Source organism: Coffea eugenioides, chromosome 9 (genome assembly GCF_003713205.1).
Source record: "Coffea eugenioides isolate CCC68of chromosome 9, Ceug_1.0, whole genome shotgun sequence".
NCBI classification, from domain to species: Eukaryota; Viridiplantae; Streptophyta; class Magnoliopsida; order Gentianales; family Rubiaceae; genus Coffea; species Coffea eugenioides.
Genome location: NC_040043.1, coordinates 9,643,021 through 9,666,395, shown reverse-complemented (window position 1 = coordinate 9,666,395; position 23,375 = coordinate 9,643,021). Strand labels below are relative to the sequence as shown.

The window sequence follows — 23,375 nt, the reverse complement described above, 5'->3', positions numbered from 1 at the left end:
ATTTCATGTAATTTCATAGAAGAAATGAACTTGTAACTAATTTCATAACCACGAGAGTAGGTATGGATTAGTTATAAGTATAGTTGACTCACTACGAAAGTAAGTTTCACATGCATAAGGAAATTACGCCATAACTAGTCAAGATAGTAGTACTCAATGATCTAAAAATAGCACTTGCATGAGTAGTTAGAAATACCATAGCCTAAGGAGCTTTCATTTGTTATTATCTTGCATAAGTTTAGCATAGTTTTTATCTCTTTTAATTCATTGATCGTCTAAATAATAAAGAAGCTTTAGTAATGCCGGTAATTGTCCAATCTTTCTCGTGGGATCGACCCGATATATGTCCTAAACTACTAGTTGACATGTATACTTGCAGTCAAAACGGGTATAAATTGGATTTAAACTTGTACTTATATTAAAGGTCCCGTCAAGTTTTCATAAGGAAATTACGCCATAACTAACCAAGATAGTAGTACTCAATGATCCAAAAATAATACTTGCATGAGTAGTTAGGAATACCACAACCTAAGGAGCTTTCATTTGCTATTATGTTGCATAAGTTTAGCATAGTTTTATTTCTTTTAATTCATTGATCGTCTAAATAATAGAGAAGATTTAGTATGCCGGTAATTGTCCAATCTTCCTCGTGGGATCGACTCGATAGATGTCCTAAACTACCAGTTGACCTATATACTTGCAGTCAAAACGGGTATAAATTGAATTTAAACTTGTACTTATATTAAAAAATCCGTCATCTCCCTCACCACATATACCCAGATTTGGTCTAAGAATTCTATGCCAATATTGGGCCATAGTGGTGAAGAGATTAGATCTTTTGTTAGTGGGAGACGGTTGACCATCACTAGTGTCACAATTGTTCAAATTCTTGAGTGCAATAATCAAGGACCGGTCATTGATTTAAAGAAGGGATTTACTTCGTCAAACAATCATTAGGACCCTTTACATGCCATGACAAGGTTTGGTCTACAATACCAACCATTTCATTCATCGAGCAAAAAGGCCATCCTTGCATGCGTGTTCAACTATCGACACCGTCTCATTATTTATGTCATGGCGCACAACGTGATTCCCAAGAATAGTGGACAAGGGGAGGTACGACATAGCGATATCTACTTCTTAGATCACATGTTTCACAATCAGGAGTCTCCTTGTACTTGCATTCCACTTCTGAATATAATCATTAGCAACATAAGGACGGCCGCCCGAAGGAGTGCGACTTCCTATCGATTGGGGTCAATCATTTCCTTAATTTTCAAAAGGGAAGGCGTCAATTTGGAAGATATCCCGCAACTCTCTTGCGACCTACGGCCGAATTAAATGTTGCTACTCTTACTAGCAGGGGCATACCTACGGATAATCTACCTCATCCAGAGTGAGATAGATCAAGACAAGCTGGTCACACTGAGCAAGGCGAAGTTGGTCCCTCTACTTCTGCTGGGCCATCTACTTCTACCCCACCTCCGCCGCCACCACCTCCACCTCCACCTCCACCTCCACCTCCATAGCATTCCAACTGGCAATGACTTTTTGACATTCTAGACTACCATCAGACTCAAGTCGTTAAGCGACTTGATCGAATCGATGCTCGCTTAGATTCCTATGATATTAGGATGTGTCGAATGGAGGATCATTTAGGTATTACTCTTCAGCTTCGCCCTACTTCTGGAGATAGTGATAATAGTCAAGGATTCGCTAGTGAGGGAGGCACAGACTGGTACCTTAAGCTGCATTTTGCTTTACTTCTATGTTCTTTCAGCTTTTCTTTTCTTTTCTTATGTAGGTGACGTTCACTTTTTCTATTACGTTCGATCTTTGGAAAGTGTTAGTAGATGTTTGTGTCTTTTGGTGAAGGTTCATGAATCATGGTTGATCTAGATCTCAGCCATTGCACTGGGGACTACTTTCTATCTTTTGTTGTTTTTCTTCCCCTACACATTGAGGACAATGTGTATTTTAAGTGTAGGGGAGGAAATATGTGGTACTTGTAGCATTTTTGTGTTTATTTCTTACACTTGAGATTTGGAATATGAATTGTACTTAAATGTTGGTAATCTTGGGTTGCTGGCAGGGAGTTTCGTCCAGTTTTAAGGAAAAACTTTGCCAAAATTTTTTCAAAATCTTATTCAAAATTACAAAAATGCCCCAAAAGGTTTCAAATTTTTTTAATTTTATCCAAAGGGCAACAAATTCCATACAATTTGTAACTCAAATTCCCTCTACTTTTGAGATAAATATATGTGACTTGGAAACATCTTTTCTCAATTGACATGGAAATGACTATTATGTGATCATAATTTGTATATTTATTGAAAAATATATCGTGTAAAGTGGAGAAAATTATGCCTAAATTTTACAATTTTGATGAAATTTCTTCTCTTTACTTGATTTTACATAGTTAAGTGATTAATATGGTCAATAAGTGTAACATTCTTCTCATGATTATTCTTAGGGAATGTTATTATCTTTGTTTTAAAAAAAGTAGAAAAAGAGAAAAAAAGAGAGAGAATAAGATTTATTCTACTCCAATTGTTCTTGTACTTATTAACCGGGAGTTTTCATCTAAAAATGTCGACTTTTGCGTAAAACGGTACTTGAATTAAGAGTAGACAATGCAACTTGAGAATGTGAAGTATTGAATAATCGATGATTTTCATTTAAAAATATCGATTTTCATGTCAAAAGGCACTTTCACAACTTGAGTAATATTTAGTTATGATATATGAATAAATCCTTCTTTAAATATAAATAAGAAGATGATCATGGGTTTAAAAAGCATTTTATTGACCATAACTTGCTTGTGAAATTGGATAAGGATGAGAAATTGACTTGAACTAGTTATAATTACGGTATAATTGACTCTTCTTTACTTGTTATTATGACTACTTGAATTTAATTAAATGATTGCATAACAATAATTTACCTTGTTTTGAGAAAATAAAGTTGAATGGTGCACATATGTTTATTTTCAAAATTTTGAATCATTGTTGGTTTGTATTTCTAATTGCTTGAGGACAAACAATTGTTCAACTATGGAGTTTGATAAGTGCATATTTTACATGTTTTTTAGTGTGTTTTATTATGTAGTTTTGGTGTGCTTTAACTACTTTTATAGTTAATTAATTAAGTTTCTAGTGAAAATATGCATTTTGCAGTTTAAGGGTGAAAAATTGCCTTTCGATGGATTTTAATAGTGAAATCTTCATGTTTTGGTAGGTTTAATGATTCAATCATCCAATGGCATGAATTGAGAAGATAATTGGATGATTAATGATGATCTGAAGTGATAAAAAGAGAATGTGAAGTGCAAAATACTCAATGGATGAAATGCAAGTTTTGCAGTTTTGACACCTTGTGGTATTTTGGCTATATCTTAAGTTACAAGTATCGGATTGAGGTGATTCTTGTACTATTTTGAAGTTAAAAGATAGATCTACATTTAGTATGAGACATCGAAGTCCAGTTCAGTCATTTTCATTATCAAAAGGTCAAAATACAGAAGTGCATTTTCATGGTCAAAAGCTAAAATAGAGTTCTGACCAGTCGATGGTATTTTGGTCATTTTTCGATCCACACAGTTCCAAATAGGTTGATTCTTGAGGCATTGGAAAGATAACTTTGGGGAACATTTTAAGAACTTTGGAAGTTCAAAGAAACTCCACAAAAATGTTGACTTTCACTAGAGTTTCCTTAGTTCATTAATTAGGATAGTATAGTATAGTTAGTGTAGTTTATCCATCTTGTATTTGTAGTTAGATTTGGATGAAAATTGAAAGAGTAAAGACGGAGAGTTGGATCTCATGTGGCAAGGGCGATTTCTCTCCTATCACTTTCTCTTTTGTATTTGAATTCATGTTTAGCTATAATATAAGTTCGGTGCTTGTTTTCATGTTTTGCTAAAGTTTATGCCTATAGTTATGGATGAACTTGCTATATCTTGTTAGTGATGTTTATTTGGTTATTTGATGATATTATTTTGAACACGTTATTTATCACTTTTGTTTATCTAATCATGATTAACCGGCCATTAATTATAATTATTTTAAGTTCTTAAGTTTGCAATTAAATTGGAATTTAATACTAGTTCAAGAAAGTGATAAACCTAGGGAGTACACTCACGAAAGTAGATGTGCACCTTTGTGGTTTTAATGATTTGTTTCATATAATTTCACAGAAGAAATGATTTTATAGTCAGTTTTACAACCATGAATGTAGATATGAATTAACTATAGGTATAGTTGGTACACCGACGAAAGCGGGTATCACGTATATTAGGAAATTATGCCATAACTAACTAAGATAATAGCATTCAATTAAGTAGTAAGGAATTCCATACCTCTAGGAGGTTTCTATTGTTATTTTATTACTTTTATCTCATGTTTGTAGTGTAGATTTAATCTTTCGCATTTGTGATAGTCTAAATAATAAAAAAATTCAAAAATTATCGGTAATTGACAATCTTTCTTGTGGGATCAATACATAATACCCTATGTTCAATCAACGACTCGTATACTTGCGAAAAATCGTGTGTGGGGTATTTAGATTTTATAAATGTAAAACTTGATTGTGGAATGAGCTAATTATTATATGTATACCCAACGTTCGTCATATACAACAAACCAATCCGCAAACAGAGTTGTAGAAACGATGTATAGGGAGTAAAATTGATCCTTTTACAACTATTCTGAAATCATTTACATTTATGTGACGGAAACTAATTATCTATTTTGAGCAGAGAATTAGGAGATGTACTATTAAATCGCTGGGCAAGGCCTCTGATGACAAGAACGATAACACCTTGCAAATGCCGTGTCTGCACCATCAAATCCACTTCATTCTCACTGTCTACAACAATTTTGTGTCTATGCTGATCATTTCTGAATAGCTCCACCAACAAAACAAGAATTCTCAATTTGATATCAACTTATTTTGCTCACTTCTTTTTTTCAGACCTATAGGCAACCCCGTACAAGGGTTGCAAATGTCTAGATAGCTCATATTTGGATAAAGTAATATAAGAGGCCATGTCAGTACAGACTATATAAATATTAGTATCACATGAGAAATAGAATATATGAATTATTCGAAGTAGAATCAGCTTTGTTGTCTCCTTACTGTCAAAAAACATTAAAGCCGGAATGAAAGAAATGATTTTTCCGATCCAACAATTGGAGAGGTAAGAAATACCTTCCAAAATACAAGATTTTATATCTTTTTCTCGTTTTCTTACTGAAAAGTTTTATTTTTATCTTTTATTTCTTTATGTAGATCACAAAATTAGTAAAAGTGCACATATTCCAACATTAAAACTCTAAAAGATATTATATATGAGAAGAAACCCTCTGGGGAGTGTTTGGATGCACGCATAATTATTTTGCCATCTGCCAGCACTAAATAACCGAGAAATTAATTTTGGTTAAGACATGAGAGGCGCGAAAATTCACGTTTACAAGAACTCATCAGCCTGAGGTCTTATACGACGTTATCTAGCTAGTCTTGGAGTGAAAAATCACATTTGGCAAATGTTGCACCAAATTGGCTTATGCTACATTGCAACTCATATCTAGAACAAAGAGGAAACCCACAACAATAGGGATTACAACACGCACAACCATGCACTAAAGTGATAAGAGTCGTTTGCAACAGAAAGCCATTTACAAGGAGATGTAAAACCTCTTTAGTCGTTACATAAAACTTACATGGAAAGGTGGGGCATAACATTCCCGAACTTCAGTAGTTGGAAAGTTTTAGAACCCGGCTTCACGACCTTGACTCTCTTCCTATTGACTTCCAAAATTCTTCTTTCCAAATTTGTAGAAATTCTTTTGTGTCAATTACACTCTGTAACGATAAGGTTCATAGTGCCTTTGACACACAATAACAAGTGAACTTGGTGTTACTATTATTATTATCATTTTTATTTGTAAGTGGTAAATTTTCTCGGCTAAAGTGCTAAAAGGTGGTAATTTTAAAAATGGACCAACCATATTTTTTATGTTCTTTGTTACATAGATGGTAATTTTTATGTGCTCTTTCATTAGGCCCCAACACGAAATACCCAAATCTGAGATTCAAAGAAAATACATCAGTTGTTAAATATATAATTACATAATATAGCATTGGATTTTTGTTAAACTTTTTATAATGTAGTTCGGATAGACGCAAAAATTTTAATACTTCCCATTAATGATTAACTCTTATTTGCTCACCCATTCTATGGAAATAATGAAAAAGGGGATTCTGATCGCAGATACAAACTATCAAGCCACAAAATTAAAGAAGTCTAGATTAAGCCGTTCCTTTTTTTTTTTTTTTCATTTCAACCTAACCTATATTAACGCTCGGGCGCCTTTAGAAGGACAAATATATATATATATTCTTTGAATAATATGATATGTTAAGTCACCCAAAATGTAAACCAATTTTTAACTCCGAAGCAAACAAAAAGAAACTTATAGGATTCCCAAAATTGAACATAGATAAAAATCTTAATGTAAATTACTTAACTACATATAATAACTTATCATCTGAAAAATGATATAATTAAACTAGAACCTCTTGAATGAAGCAAGACACAAAAAGTGGTAGCTAATTAAGAATTACGAAATAGTGCAAGCATTAGGATTTTCATCACTAAAAAGTGTTTCATATGCATTTCCTAAAAAATAAAAGAACAGGTAGAATAGGCTTTATGACTATCAAGCTTGACATGTCCAAAGCTTATGACAGAGTGGAGTGGCAATTTCTAGGAAGAATCATGTTAAAAATGGGTTTTTGTCCCATTTGGGTTAGATGGATTATGAATTGCCTCTCTACTGTATTCTACTCCTTTAACCTTAATGGTGAAAAAGTAGGATATGTCCAACCTAAGAGGGGTATTAGGCAGGGAGACCCGTTATCCCCTTACTTATTTTTGTTTGTTGCAGAGGCACTTTCAAACTTGATAAACAAAGCTGCTGCAAACAAGTGGTGGGCAGGTATTCAAGTGGGGAGAAAATGTCCTCCCATCACACATCTTTTTTTCGTAGATGATGCTTTGCTGTGCTGCAAGGCCTCAAACCAAGAAGCTTGGAAGGTTAAAGAGATGTTGAACAAATATGCAAGAGCATCTGGACAACTAGTCAACTTTGAAAAGTCTGCTATCTACTACAGCAGAAACACTGACCTGGACATCAGACAGGAAGTATGCAGCATACTTGGAAACCTAAGAGAAACAGCCAGTGGGAAGTATCTTGGTCTCCCAATGGTGATAGGAAGAACAAAGAATCAGGTGTTTGGGGAAGTGAAAGGAAGTGTAACACAGAAACTACAAGGTTGGAAAAGGACTTTGCTGAGCTTAGCTAGGAAAGAAGTACTGCTGAAATCTGTGATAATGGCCCTCCCAAATTACACAATGTCTTGCTTTAGAATCCCAAAAGGAATGTGCATAGACATTAGTAAACAAATGGCAAGATTTTGGTGGGGGGCGGATGAGCATCAAAGGAAAATACATTGGACTAAATGGAGTGCACTTACTGAGGTTAAAGGAAAGAGAGGATTAGGCTTCAGGGACCTGGAAATGTTCAACACAACCTTGCTAGCAAAGCAACTGTGGAGAATCATTGATCAGCCTAACAGACTTGTCAGTAGAGTTATGAGAGCAAAATACATGAAAAGAGAACAGGACTGGATGAGGCAAGCTTCTACATCAGCATCATACCTATAGAAGAGCCTACTGAGTGCAAGATTCCTTTTGATAAATGGCATAAGAAAACAAGTTGGGGATGGGAGTACTATCAAGGTGTGGCAAGACAGATGGATACTAGATTCAAGAGATGGTAGAGTGGAACAAGTTAATGCAGCAAATAGGGACGTCCAATACGTCAAAGATTTGATTAAGTAAGGACAATGGGATAAGGTGTTACTGAATAAAATCTTTAGTAGAGAGATGGCCCAAAAGATTGCAAAAATACCACTCAGTATATACCAAAGAAAAGACAGGCTAATTTGGAACCATTCCAGGAATGGAGAGTACACAGTGAGATCAGGTTATGCACTAGCAAAGGAAATGGAGGCTCAGGCAACAAAATCAGTGCAAAGCAAGGAGCAGACAAGTAGCCATAACAGGAAGGAAAGTTTGTGGAAAAAAGTGTGGGGAACAAATGTTAAACACAAATTGAAACACTTTATTTGGAAATGTCTGTAAAACTGTATTCCAGTCAAAGATTTGGTGCACAGAAGAACAGGAAAGGGGGACAACATATGCACAAGCTGTGGGGATGGAATTGAAACTCTAGAGCATATGTTTTTTGAATGTGACTATGCTAAGAAGATTTGGAAACTCAGTCCAATCAGCTGGGATGGACTAATAGACTTGCAAGCTTGTTTCTGGAGATGGTGGGAAGGACTCTTAGAAGCAACTCAAAGAGTCAATGGTAAGGAACATATAGAACTAACAATTAATATCCTCTGGCAAATCTGGAAAGCAAGGAACAAGGTCATTTTTGACAATGCAAAAGTGAAGGAAATCACAATTGTAAGGAAAGCTCAGAATGGATGGAATTCAAGGAAGCTGTGGAATTAGAAGGCAGAGCTAGCATTGCTGAAGCAAACCCCAATCAGCATGTTAGAAGATGGAAGCCTCCAATAGAAGGTGTGTACAAGATAAACACTGATGCTGCAATTTCAGTACAGATGATCAGAACTGGTAAAGGAATTGTTGCTAGGAACTAGAAAGGAGAGATCATGAAAGTGTGGGCCATAATGGAGGAGAAATTGGGGGAACCATAACTAGAGGAGGCTACGGCAATCAGAGCAGCAATGCAACTAGGAAAAGAAGCAGGCTGGAGGAAGATTGAAATACAATCAGACTACAAAAGTGTGATAGACTGCATCCTAACAGTCTCATGCAACAACTGCAACTATGCTGTGATATTGGAGGATATACAAAAATTGAGGGAGTTTTTTGATCAATGCTTTTTCTCCTTTACACATAGGGAAGGAAATGAAGTATGTCATAGGCTAGCAAAATTCATTTTTTTTTAATCCAAATAAAAACGCTTTATTGAACTTGAGAGCAAGCGAAAGAAAGCATACAACGCTCATCCACCCCACCTCCTACGAAAATTAGGAAACCCTACGCGCTCCAAAGCCAGTTCCCCCTGAACATTACAAGGCAAAGCAGAAAGGCTAGTAAAGACCCTCTCCTGCTCCGAATCCGCTCCCATGTTAGCTAGGCAATCAGCAGGCTTGTTTGCCTCTCGATAGCAATGCGTGATCTCCGTGAAGTACGGCTTATAGTTGATCAACTCGGACATCTCTTGTTGGAGTCGCCACGGGCAGCTTTGACTTCATTGCAGAATCCGCACCAAGCTGAGCGAATCCGACTCGATATGCAACCCATGCAAACCCTGAGCGACACATAACCGCACCCCAAACAGTATTGCCCTGAGCTCCGCATGCAAACTCGTCAAGGAACCAAAGAAACAAGAATAGCCGAAAATGAGTTTCCCGTCCCTATCACGCACCACACATCCACCTCCACTAATTCCCGGATTCCCTCTAGAGCATCCATCTGAATTCAATTTATACCCTCCTGTAGGAGCCACCCATGCCACCTGAATAATAGAAACCCTCCGCCTCATACCCACCAATGCCGAGTGAAAAGCATCCCATGACCCAAAAGAGCCATCTATCTTCGGGAAACGGCAATGAAATAAAGCACAGAATTGTAGAAATACCTGACGCACCACCTCCGTACTCACCACTCTCCTCCCCTCAAATACCCCTGTGTTTCGCGCTTTCCACAACTCCCAACAGACCAGCATTGGGAGTAACCGATATACGAACTTGAGGTACACATTATGTCCCCGGCGCAACCACCACCGTACAACCAGATGACACACCGTGGAAACCCTAGCCAACTCCCCCTGACATTCCTCAAAGCTAGCCCAAACAGCCTTTGCTAATTCCCCCGTGCAGAAGGTGTGCTGGATCCCTTCCTCACCCGGCTTAGAGCAACACCGACACCTAGACGGGCCTTGAACCCCAAATCTCCGTAGCATGTCCATAAGGGGAAGGCGCGACCGCAACAGCCGGAGCATGAAGAAGGAAATCTTGAGAGGGCAACCCTGCAGCCAAACTTTTGAAGCAACCCAAGAACAAGTAGCCGACTTTGTAACAACGGAGTAAGCCGAGGCTACCGAGAACGCCCCATCAGCCGTTGACGCCCAAACCATCCTATCCGCACCTTTAGAGGCCCGTGGACATACCTGCACCACTTGCCTCACCAGCTCCAGCGCCAATATCTGATTAAGGAGTCGCCAGTTCCATTGTGCCTGAAAGACAAGATCCGCCACCCTATGCTCATGAAAAATATCTACCCGATGGCACAACGCTCCTGTACCCATCCAATTATCATGCCAGAAATCCATGGAACCCTCACCAAGGACCCAGCCGATATGCTCCTCCGCCAAATCCTGAACTGACCTCAATCTCCGCCAAGTGTAGGACTGTGAAGAGACCTCTTCTGCCAAACAAGGATGCACTCCTTTACAATATTTCGCTGACAGAAATTGCGCCCATAGCGACCTTTGCTGCCGAAAATTCCACCAAAGCTTAATGGAGAGTGCGTCATACACCTCAGCAATACTACGAAATCCGACCCCACCTGCCTCCGGAGGCCGGCATAGCTCCCCCCAACTTATCCACTGCCACATAGGACCAATCTCTGATGAGCCCCACAAAAACGCTGCCATCACCTTCTCGAGGGACACAAACACTGTCTTTGGCGGTGATGTCGCCGCTAACAAGTGGATCGGGATTGAAGACAGCACGCTTCTGAGCAAAACTAGTTTGCCCCCAGACGATAGGACCCGATTTTTTCATGATAAAATCCTAGCCGTTACCGCACTGCAGACATCTGCAAAATAATACACTCGTCTCCTCCCAATGTACAGCGGACATCCAAGGTATTTGATAGGAAATGACTTGTGAGAGAAGCCTGTAACCGTCCTGATCATTGCTCGTCGTTGCGGAGGCACCTTGGGGTGCACCAAAAAACAACTCTTCTAACAGTTAACTCACTGCCCCGACAGAGAACAATACCCATTGACTACCTGCTTGACCAACTGCACCGAGGCCTTGATGCCGCTGGTGAAAATAATCACATCGTCTGCATATGTCAAGTGCGTGACCATAGGGCATCCACTCGAAACTTTGAAGGGATGGAAACGCCTATCACCGCCAAGGCATTCAGAGAACGCGAAAGCACCTCCGCTCCAATGACAAACAAAGCCGGCGATATCGGATCACCCTGGCGCAAACCTTGGGTGGACTTGAAAAACCCCTTCAGCGAGCCATTCACAATGACAGAAAACCATACATTTGAGACCAGCCTCCACACCATATCAATCCACAGCTCGCTAAACCCAAACCACCGAAGGACTTGTATTAAAAACAGCCATGATACCCTATCGTAGGCCTTCATCATATCCAACTTGAGCACCACATTCCCTCCCCGGTTGGGTTTCCTAATATCGCTCAACAACTCCTGAGTTAAGAGAAAGTTATCCGCCATTTGTCGTCCTGGCACGAAACCACTCTGCTGCGGCGAGATAATCCGCGGAAGGACCCTAGCTAGTCGGACGGATAAGAGTTTAGAGATGGCCTTATTGACAAAGTTGCATAAACTTATCGGTCTGAATTGTGTAAAATCCTGTGGGCAGAGAACCTTAGGCAACAAAACAATGGCAGTAGCGGGCAACTCCGCGCCACAAAAGAAGCTCTCTATGGCCCGGTGAACATCCTCAGCAACCACCTCCCAAGCCGCCGTGAAAAACTTCCCTGTAAAGCCATCCGGACCCGCGCCACTGTCCCCATCCATTGAAAACAGGACCTCCTTCACTTCGTCCATAGAAAGGATCTCTGTTAGCCCGCTGTTATCCTGATCATTAAGAACCCTCGGAATGACCTCCAACATGTCACTGGAGGCTCTTCCCACCTCCTCTGTAAACAAACCCTGAAAGAAAGAGACGGCCTCATTACAAATACTTGCCTCATCGTCCACCCAGTCGCCATTTGTCCTCCGAATCCGATGAATAACCGACTTTCTCCGCCTCTCCGTCACAACAGAATGAAAGAAAGCCGTATTCCGGTCACCGTCCGCCAGCCACTTAACCCGAGCTTTCTGCTTCCAATACTCTTCTTCAACCACCAAAGCATTGCGCAACCGAGCTCGTGCCTTGTGTAGTTGTATCAGTAATTCCTCGGAAGGGTTGTCATCATGGGCTAGTTCAGCCTCTGCCACCTTTTGCTCCGCCGACCGAATCTCCAAGAATATATCCCCAAAAGAACTCCTAGACCATTGGCGAAGCGCTTGTTTCATCTTTCGGAGCTTCTCCGATAAAACCTTGAGAGGCGAACCAGGAAGGGAGCCAGACCAACACTGTTTAACAACATCCAGGAAACCAGGTTTTGTTGTCCAAACATTCAAGAAGCGGAATGGCGATGGCTTACCATCCAATCTCGTCACCGCAGATAACAGAAGTGGCTCATGATCCGAAGGGTCCCTCCCCAAATGCCGTACTGTGAAATCACATTCCATCCTCATAGCCGCTGAGTTAATCAACAGCCTGTCTAACCGTCTCCAAACCCTAGCCATACCCTGCCTATTATTGCACCAATTATACCTAGACCCCGAGAAGCCAGCATCTCCAACCCCTGCTAAAGACATGAACTGTGCTAATTCCATCCTATCAGCCTGCCTGAAAGGAACGCCGCCCCGTTTCTCCTCTGCAGACAAAATCACGTTAAAATCCCCCACCAGAAACCAGGGCTTAACCTCCTGCTTCTCTCGCAAAAGCTCTCCCCATAGCCCTTCCCTCTCCTGGGCAGTGCACTTTGCATGAACAAATGAAAAGTATATCTCCTCAGGCAATAATTGAGAAATCACGCGCAGCGTGATGTGCTACTCCGATTCTCCTATAGTATGGCAATCAAACAACGAATTGTACAAAATCCAAACACTACCTGATTGATTTGTAACAGCTAAGTCCATTCCCACCTTCACATGGATAGAATCCAGGTTCAGTAGGGATGTCTTAGGTTCACAAATCGCCACCAAAGACACTGAATAAAGTTTAACAAGTTTGCGTAACCTTTTTAAATTAGGGGCGCGAGAGACACCCCGAATATTCCAAAAAAGACATCTAATCATCAGATAACGCTAAGCAAGAATTTTGTGGAGCGATTACTTTAGAGCGTAAAATACGACTAGACATAGCATTGACCTTAGTACCTTTCTTCTGCGGCTCAACTTGCCGCACCAGAGATAATTCGTTAGGCTCCAGGTTCAGTGCACCCAACTGATGGTCACTTACCATCGAAGATAGTACGTCAGGCACCATGTGAGAATCACCTCTTGGTGACAGGTTACCCACCCGCTCCTGCAACTCACGAAGCTCTTCCTCTTCTGCCAAGACATCTTTAGAACCCATGTGAGCCTCTGTTGGACGCCGTTCCGCTGATCCCATGCGCACATCATTACCGTAATCATCTTCCTCCTTGCTCAAATCCTGCCCTCCCACCAACACCACCTCAAATCCTTCAACGGCTACTGCACCATTATCGCCGAACTCCTGCTCATGGTTCAACTCCTTCTCAGCCGACACCACCACCTCTGCAGAAAGTTGCTCGGCAACCTCGACCGCTACCACTGTCTGCGGCTCCGCCAATGCAGCCGTAGCACCAGCGGATTGGGATGTGGACACCATAGCACCAACCATAGCTTGAGACTCCACCAGCGCTGCCGTCTCGCTCGGCGGCTCCAAGCCGGACACCTTCGTCGCTGCGGCCTCCTCAACCGCTGCTGAATTTGCAACCAGCGCTGTGCTATCTTGCACCCCCTCGCGCTGCCTCTGCCTGGGCTTAATGCCCCTTTCAGCAGGCTGCCCAAGCCTCTCCCCATCTCCCCCCACTTTGACAGGCTTCAATGCTGGGTGCAACACATGGCAACCCACCTCCGTGTGCCCCTGCCTGAAGCAGTGGGAACAATAAGGGGGAAGGTTTTCCGGCACCAGCTCCTGCCAGAATCCATCATGCTGTCCGGTCCCAATCCATACCCTCGAAGGCCTTTGCTTCATCAAGTCCACCTCCACGCAGACCCTAGCAACGCTAGGTCTGGAAACCGCCAAAGTTGCTGCATCAACTAACAGAGGCACGCCCACCACCTCCGCAATTTGGAACAACGTTTCCTTATGGAACAAATGCAAGGGCAGCTTGGGCATCTGGAACCACACTAGGACAACAGATGGCTCACGATCTACATGAAATGATGGAGTCCATTTAAAGACCCTCATCGGATGTCCATGAACGTACCAAATCCCCCTTGCCCACACTCTGTGGAAATCAGCATCCGAATGGAACTGCAGCAGCACATGGCGTGCGTCCAACAAGCCCACAGTCGCTGGGTCACGCAAGTCTAACTTGCGCAAAAAACTCCTCTAGCTTCGGTCGACCCCTTGAGAACTTGCCCACCAATGCAAGTCGATATGGGGCAGCAAGCTTCTCCATGGCTACTTGTGAGAATATCAGCGCAGGCTCCCCTTTGTGGGTGGAGGGAGTCGCCAGAACGGACAGCGAAGGCGTGGCTGTATTGTTTGAAAATAAAGCAGCAAAGGACTTGCGGAGAAAAGATGGAGATGAAGGAGCCTGGCCCCCAGCGTGAGGCTGGAGGGCCTCCATGGCCGTGGACATGCAAAACCTAGCAGCCGCCACCAACCCTAGTTGCGAGAGAAAGAAAGTACGTTGGTAGAGGAGGCCCTTCGTCGCTACATTCTCTATTACTGTTCTTTTTAGATTATTTGAATATTGTCTTTCAGCAAAATTCACTTTGAAGCTAGTTAATGATGTATATTGGGAATCAAATTTCCCGGACTGGATTAAAGATCTAGCAAGAAAGGATTGTGAGGGCAACTAGCCCCTTTTGTAAAGCATACTTGTATTATCAAGTTCTAAATCAATACAAATATTATCGTTTTGACAAAAAAAAAATATATATGGATGTAGATTCTGGGGCCTTGGCAGGCCTCGTGGTGGCCGGGGTGCTTGGTAATAAGTTACTTCATGTGGAGATGGTTGTGATGGACCTGCCCGTGAAGCTGCTGCTGGGGAATCTTGAGCCGCCTCCTGAGCTGGTGCTGCCGGAGCTAGTGCCGCTGGAGCTGGTGCCGCCGGAGCTGGTTTCGGCTTCTCACTCTTTGGTTCAATTTCAGTCAAATATATTAAAGAGCATTAGTGATTTTCATGCAAACAAAAATTAGTTGCACTAAAACATTTCATCTACGCAGTTTAAAAAGATTGAAGCCTTTAATATACAGTAAGAGGGATTTACCAAAAGAATGAAAAACAAATATGTGCACTTGGACTCTTGATTTTCCAGATTTTGTGTTTCTGTTATAGTTATTCATAAAACACATTTTTATGCAATTATCTTGTTTCACACATGGTATATCATAAAAAGCAGTATAGTAAGGATTTAAAAAAAATATTCAAGATATTCTTCAACAAAAATTTTCAAGATATTCTTCATCCGAACGGTAAAGGAATGACAAAATTTTAACACTTTGAATTTTAATCTTTAATATTTTAATATTGAATTGTAGCAACAAATAATAGTATTTGCGTGCTTACTTCAAACGTTACATTAAGATACACGCTAAATAATGCAATTTATAGTATTACTTCTATATTGATCTCTACTTTAAAAATTTGTCGATGCTGAGTTCTTTTAGGCATGGCAAAAGTTCCAAGTCAATGAATTCGTATTTTTTTAATATAAACACTATTTACAGTTCAACATTAGCCACTAATCAAAGCCTTAGTCATCTGTGCTATCACGGAAGAGTATATTCAATGCATCTGAATTAAAAAAAAAAAGAATTACAAATAACCCTTTGAATGACAGTAGTAACAGAATATATAAAGAAGAAAATCAATAAAAAAAAAAAATCAAACCGAATGAGTTTAAATCATAAGCAAAAATATTGATAGTGTTTATCACATTCTAGTACTATTTATTTTCACAAAGACTTGATAAATATACGTGAAGAAATAAATAAATAAACTTGAACATTATTATATGGCCATTGACATTAATTCTTTAAAATTATTCAAACCTTCTCCTTTCAATTGAAACTCAAATTTTTTTTTGATAAAAAAAAGAACTTAAAGATTATTCCACTAATTTAGAAAAATAAAATACATACCTTAGAGAAACAACAGCCCATCATGAACAAACTAAGAACTCTCTCAAAAGTATTGAATTTTCTATTGCAGAAATTAATATTTGCTGCGGGAGAAAGCCTATGGGTCAAGCATCCCTGCACCTTTGGGATATATACACACATATTTGTTTCAATGTATCTAACAATTTGATTTAGCAAGGTATATTTACTAAGTAATTATTAGGAAATCTTTGTTCTTTTTTAACTTTAGGCATCTATATTCTCTATTTGTTAAGTTTGCTAGTCATTAACATAGACAGTGAAAGATTCCTTTTGCGATTCATGGAATGTGTAGTCAGATAAGGTTAATAAGTTCCAATATTCTTGGAATTCAAATCAATTGCTATCTCCTTAATAGTACTGGTCAATTTTGTACCGGCAAGAATTCCCTTTTCCTTGTGTAAAATGCAAATTAGGTATAATAAATGGGAAGTAGTTCAAGACTTACCCTTTTAAGTTGAATTAAGTGACTAACAAAAACACCAAAGAAAAAGGTTATTATCACTTTACCCCCTTAAACTATATCACTACTATCAGTTTATCTCCTAAGGTTATTTTTTAGTCACTTCACCCCCATGAATAATTCAACACAACATGTTAAGAAATTTTGGACAAAAATACCCCTTTATTTTATAGCATTATCATATTGTTATTATCACTTATCCCTTGAAATTATAGTGATACAATTGTTTTAATTCCTTACATTATTTTCTAGGCATTTTATCTCATTGTTAATCTAACTACTATGGTCAAATTTTTTTAAATATATTTACCTTTTTTATATACAATTAAAAATAAAAAAATAGAAATGGTTATTCTTCCACTTTTTCACTTTGAGAGATCTAATAACATAGAAATAGAAGGATTTTCTCAAATTTCTTTTTTCACACTTATTAATACTAGAAAAAGAAAAAGAGATGGGAAAGAAGGAGACAGAAAATTAGATTTTGCAAAGAAAAAAAATAAAGAAGAATCTAACATTATCTTATTACTTTAATGTTGTTGAGATAAGGATTGAAATGTGGTGGTAAATAGAAAAATGAAATAATTTTAAAATAATAAAAATATTTAATTCTTTCTTATTTGTATCTTTTTTAAAAAAGAATTGAGCTCTCTCTCTCTCTCTTTCCATCCCCCTCCTCCTCCCCATCTTTCTAATTTTTTTCAATATTAATAAGATTGCCAAGAAGAAATGGATTAACACTTTGACTTCTTTTTCTTGATACTAAAAAGGAAAAGAACCCCTCTAAATTTTTTATTATTTTTATGATACTTTTTTCTAAAGTTCTTTAACTTGCTAAGTTGGTTTAATGATGGGATACATTGCTTAAAAAATAACTCTAGGGGATAAATTGATATTGAGACTATAGTTTATAGGAGTAAAGTGATAATAATTTTAAGGTCTAAACATGTCTTTTTTACTTTAAATAACAAATTCTGTTAAATTTGACCGTTGGTCTTGGGAACAAAGTGACTAGAAAGTAACGTTAAGGGGGAAATTAATAATTGCACCGAACGTTACGAGAGTAAAGTAATAATAACCCCAAAGAAAATAACTGGTTTTCATCTCTCATTAAATTTAATGGTTTTTTTCCTAAGAGATACCCTTAGGGCAAAAACTGTATGCTTTTTGAACGGTTCGATTGATTGCTAATAGTGTTCTTGGGCCAAAAAGGCAAAAACCGATTATTCAAAATTTTGAATAAGAACACAATAGTGCTGCCAGCCCTACCTTCTTTGTTTACATCACGTCAATAATAGTAATTATGTAAAATAGATGCAGATATTACACCAAGTTGACAAAAAGCGCACTTTCCAAAATGCAATAAACATTTTGAGACAGACAGATTATTGCCTAGCGACAATTGGAATTAAAGCATGCGTTCTTGCAAGCTTGGCAAATTGTTTGCTTCATTGGAGATTGACATCCTTAGAGCAAATTTCAGTGATGGTTATGAGTTTTATCTTGTGCAGTGGTTGGTTCTTTCCTCTACCTTTTTTTCTCCTTTTTGGTGTGTTCATGGAGAGCCAAAGGCTTTGAGGCTTAGGATGGGCACTAGCGTAACCAAAAGTTGAGATTTGGTTTATTGGTTTGGGGAGGAGGAGGAGGGGGGAGGTCTAATTTGTCAAAAATACATAAAGAAGACATTTAATGTTTGAAGGAAATATACAAGAATTCTAAAATCTTAGGGGGATCGAATTCCAATTTCTACATGAATATAAATAAAATTTTCAAATTTTTTGAAGGACTCCATCAATATTTGTAAAATCTTGATGGCCGGTGTACCTTCCTGCCCTACGGAGCGGAGAAGCTCTCCCCCATCCACTATTCCATGTTACAGAAGTTTCCCCCCCTTCTGCCCTACTACCCCACAAATTGCTGTTACAATTTTTATTCGACTTTATCTTTTCTACATAAACAACACCAATAGTAATTTTGCTAAGCATTATTTAGAATTTTTACAAATAATTATCCAAAGTTAGATCAAGTATAAATATCACTTTCGTTGTTCGAGTTCGTTTCTCCGTGTTTGATGCCTCAGAAGATTTAAATCGGTAGCTGTTACACTTAGGAGCAACATGCAAGACAGACACCCTTGGACAAGCTACATAGGATCCATTACATGTTTCATAGTGTTCTATGCATCATATGATCAATAATGCTCGCACATCTTACATAGCAACATTCTTTCTACAAAGCTCCAAATTTAAATCTGCCATGTTTGTGATTTCATCCAAATACCCAATGATGATCACCTTTTTGCTTGAAGTATAAATGTACAGACCAAAATCACCACCATGAGCAAGCCTAATAGAGGAAGGGTAGAGGCAGGCACCGTTGAGATTTAAAATTTACTATTACGTACCCTTACTATTCTTTTAAACTAGGACTTCTATTCTAACATCTTAAGCAGAATATTGAAAAGAACGGCCCTCCAGATATACATGCATGGAAATCTTGCACTTAAAAGGTAATCCATCCAAATGTAATTCAAGCTTACCCTTTCAAGCTAGTTATCTTGAGATCAAAGCCAATTTCATTTATGCACATTTACCAACGTAGTTGCTAAACAATTTCAAATCGAACTCAAAATGAACGATACAAAAGGGCCAAAGCCACGAGGAAATGCACCATTAGAGAACTGTATATCTTACACAAAAATGAACAACTACAATCATGAACAGGTGTTTTATACAACAAATCAATCCTCAAACTAACCTAACCTATATTAACGCTCGTGTGCCTTTAGAAGGCCAAATATATATATTCTTTGAATAATATGATATGTTAAGTCACCCAAAAAGTAAAACAAATTTTTAACTCCGAAGCAAACATAAAGAAGCTTATTGGATTACCAAAATTGAACATAGATAAAAATCTTAATGTAAATTTCTCAACTAAACATAATAACTCACCATCTGAAAAATGATATAATCAAACTAGAACCACTTGAATAAAGCAAGAAACAAAAAGTGGTAGCTAATTAAGAATTACGAAATATTGCAAGCATTAGGATTTTCATCATTAAAAAGTGCTTCAAATGGATGTGGATTCTGGGGCCTTGGCGGGCCTCGTGGTGGCGAGGAAGCTGCTGCTAGGGAATTTGGAGCTGAAGCTGGTTCTGGGGCCGCCGAAGCTGGTTTCGGCTTCTCACTCTTTGGTTCAATTTCAGTCATATAAGAAAGAGCATTAGTGCTTTTCATGCAAACAAAAACTAGTTGCACTAAACATTTCATCTACACAGTTTAAAAAAGATTGTAGCCTTTAATATAGAGTAAGAGAGATTTACTAAAAGAATGATAAACAAATACGTGCTCTTGAACTCTTGATTATCTGGATTTTGTGTTTCTGTTATAGTTATTCACAAAACACGTTTTTATGCAATTTTCTTGTTTCAAACGCGGTATATCATAAAAAGTAGTATAGTAAGGATTTTAAAAAAATATTCAAGATATACTTCACAAAAATATTCAAGATATTCTTCATTTGAACGGTAAAAGAATAACAAAATTTTAACCCTTTGAATTTTAATCTTTAATATTTTAATATTGAATTGTAGCAACAAATAATAGTATTTGCATTCTTACTTCAAACGTTACATTGAGATACACCCTAAATAATGCAATTTATAGTATTACTTCTAATATTGATCTCTGCTTTAAAAAGTTGTCGATGCCAAGTTCTTTGAGGCATGGCAAAAGTTTCAAGTCAATGAATTCGTAATTTTTTTTAATATAAACACTATTTACAGTTCAACAGTAGCCACTAATCAAAGCCTTAGTCGTCTGTGCTATCACTCAAGAGTATATTCAAAGCATCTGAATTAAAAAAGAAAGAATTACAAATAACCCTTTTAATGACAGTAGTGATAGAATATATAAGGAAGAAAATCAAACCGAATGAGTTTAAATCATAAACCAAAATACTGAAAGCGTTTATCACATTCTAGCACTGTTTATTTTCACAAAGACTTGTGGACATCCATAAATATACGTGAAGAAATAAATAAATAAACTTGAACATTATTGTGTGGCCATTGACATTAATTCATTAAAATTATTCAAATCTTCTCATATTTCCTTCTCCTTTCAATTAAAAGTCAATTCTTTTTTGAAAAGAAAAAAGAACTTAAAGATTATGCCACCAATTTAGAAAAGTAAAATACATACCTGAGAGAAACAACAACCCATCTTGAACAAACTAAGAACTCTCACAAAAGTACTGAATTTTCTACTGCAGAAATTAATAGTTTGCTGTGGGAGAAAGCCTATGGGTCAAGCATCCCTGCACCTTTGGTATATATACATACACATATTTGTTTCAATGTATCAAACCATTTGAAAAAAAAAAAAAGGGTATCTTACCATTTGACTTAGCAAGGTATATTTACTAAGTAAATATTAGGAAATCTTAGTTCTTATATAAATTTAGGCATTGATAGAGTGCAATTTAGTCGGTCTTCTCACGTGCTTTTCCTATTTATTTGGACTAAATACTGCACTAATCGGTGGATTTCACTATGATTTTGTGTTCTATGCGAATTGCAGCATTTAGGGGCAAAAGGAGCTGGAAAATTAACTTTTGAAGCTTTCCTGTCAGTTAGACGTGGGCACGCCTAAGTATGATGTCCAAAGCCGGATTTGCGGGATTGTTGGCCACGTGCAAACTTCCAAATATTTGGAGATTCCTTCGCGGGTGACAATTCTGGAGCAATGCTGACTTAGCCAATTTGCACGTGAAGAGTCATTTGGCAACAAGACTTCAATTGGGATTTCAATTGATTGGGTTCCTTCTTTGACTAAACGTGCTGGCCCACAAAAGCAGGAAGACTACTGGGTCTCTTTTGGAGACAGCCGCACGAGGACTCTATAAATACAATCCCTTCGCTGGCTTCAGGCGGGCTCTCGCTCTCTCTCTCTCTGCAGAAACAAGTTTTAGTTTAGGCTTTTAGCATAGTTTTAGTTTTTCTTTTCTTAGTTCTTTTGCATGGTTGTTCTCCATTAATGGAGGACTAACCTCTCAATTCTAGTCAAGGGGACAACTGAAGACTTGGTTCAACAATTACTGTGAGATCGAATTTATTTTAATTGTTTCCTCCATTTATTGGTATTCATATGTTTCCTGCTTTTAATTGTTATAGCTCTTGTGTATGATTGATTAGTGCGCAATAATTAATTATTCATATAGGCTATTTTGCTAAATAGAGGTAATTGAATCCGTAATTGTTCGTTGCCTCTATCCCAGTAGCAACTGGTATAATTGGGTTTATGTCAGGGGAATATACGATCTAACTTAAATAAACCCTCGTAGCGTGTTTATTGGTCAGGATTGGGCCTTTCTAATTATTAATGCAGTCTGGAAATTAAATCCTACGGTCGTACCTAGGGTTGTTTTTGGGTTAGAGAAATAGCTAACGGTCGTACCTTAGCTATCGATAAATTAAGGAAGGGTTGGTTGTTTAGCGCGTGCGAGGCAACTAGAACCAATCTATTAGTAAATGTTGGAATTACCTCTGAATCAATGATCAGTTGCATGAACCATTTCTGAAGTATACCCTTGGCTAGAGTTTCTCTAAATATTTCTTTTAATTAATTATTTTCTGCATTTAATTTATTTAGTTAGCATTTAATCCAAAACCCCCTATACCTTGGACTCTAGAATAACAAATTATCCCCAGTCCCTGTGGATTCGACCCTACTCACCGCTATATACAAAATCTGTATTTTTCTCGAGTAGGTATTTATTATTGCACAGGTTCGGCACCTGTCAATTTTTGGCGCCGTTGCCGGGGACTGGTGTCAGATTAATTTGTTTCTTTTTGAGTTCATCTTGTTTTTATTTTTTTTTTATTTATTTTTCTCTTATTTTATTATTATTTTTTTTTTATATATAGTTTATGGCTTCTAACACTCCATATTTTGGTGATAGACTGGATTTTGTTTCCGGGGAAGGCGATGAGACTAGTTTTTTTGCTAAGTTTGCATATAAAGAGGCAGTAAACTCTATTAGAGAAAGAATGGCTGCTGCAACCTGTAAAATTTGTTTTTCCAGGGATCATTCAACCAGTATGTGCCCCGAATATCAAGATAATCTGAGTGTCCCACTCAATAATTATGGAGATTTTTCACCCTGGTCTCAATCGTGGTATAACTCTAATCCAAACGGGTATGATCAAGGATGGTGGGATAACTCCAGTTATGATTATACAACAGGGCCAATGAATTTTCAGCAGCCAATGAATTTTCAGCAGTATGAGTCTCAAGAACCATCATCCGTGTCAGGTATGTCTCTTGAAGAGATGATAGAATTACTAGCTGCTAATGTATCTCGAATTCAGCAGGAGACACAAAGGATGGGTGAAGAGATGAAAGAAGCAAGGCGTGAATGGGCATTTGAAACGAGCAAATTGATTTCTCCAGTTTATGAAGAATTGCCCTCACCGGCTATTATCGACCATGAGGAAGATGAGAGTGCAATTATTCTGACAAATGACATGGTACTGCAAGAGTCTCAAGAAGAAGAATCTAAAGATGCAGTTGAAAAGAAAGATGAAGAGCAAGAATTAAGACCCCAACATCAAATGGTTCAAG

The 23,375-nt window shown here is 38.3% G+C and overlaps 1 protein-coding gene across 1 annotated transcript; it reads right to left on the bottom strand.

Moving 5' to 3' along the window:
* Positions 1-11,182: 11,182 nt before the first annotated feature.
* LOC113782162 lies at positions 11,183-14,742 on the bottom strand. The gene is made up of 3 exons (XM_027328069.1): positions 14,485-14,742; positions 13,254-14,423; positions 11,183-12,886 (listed from the first exon to the last, which is right to left on the bottom strand). The coding sequence occupies exons 1-3, from the start codon at positions 14,740-14,742 to the stop codon at positions 11,183-11,185; spliced, it is 3,132 nt and encodes a 1,043-aa protein (XP_027183870.1).
* Positions 14,743-23,375: the final 8,633 nt, after the last annotated feature.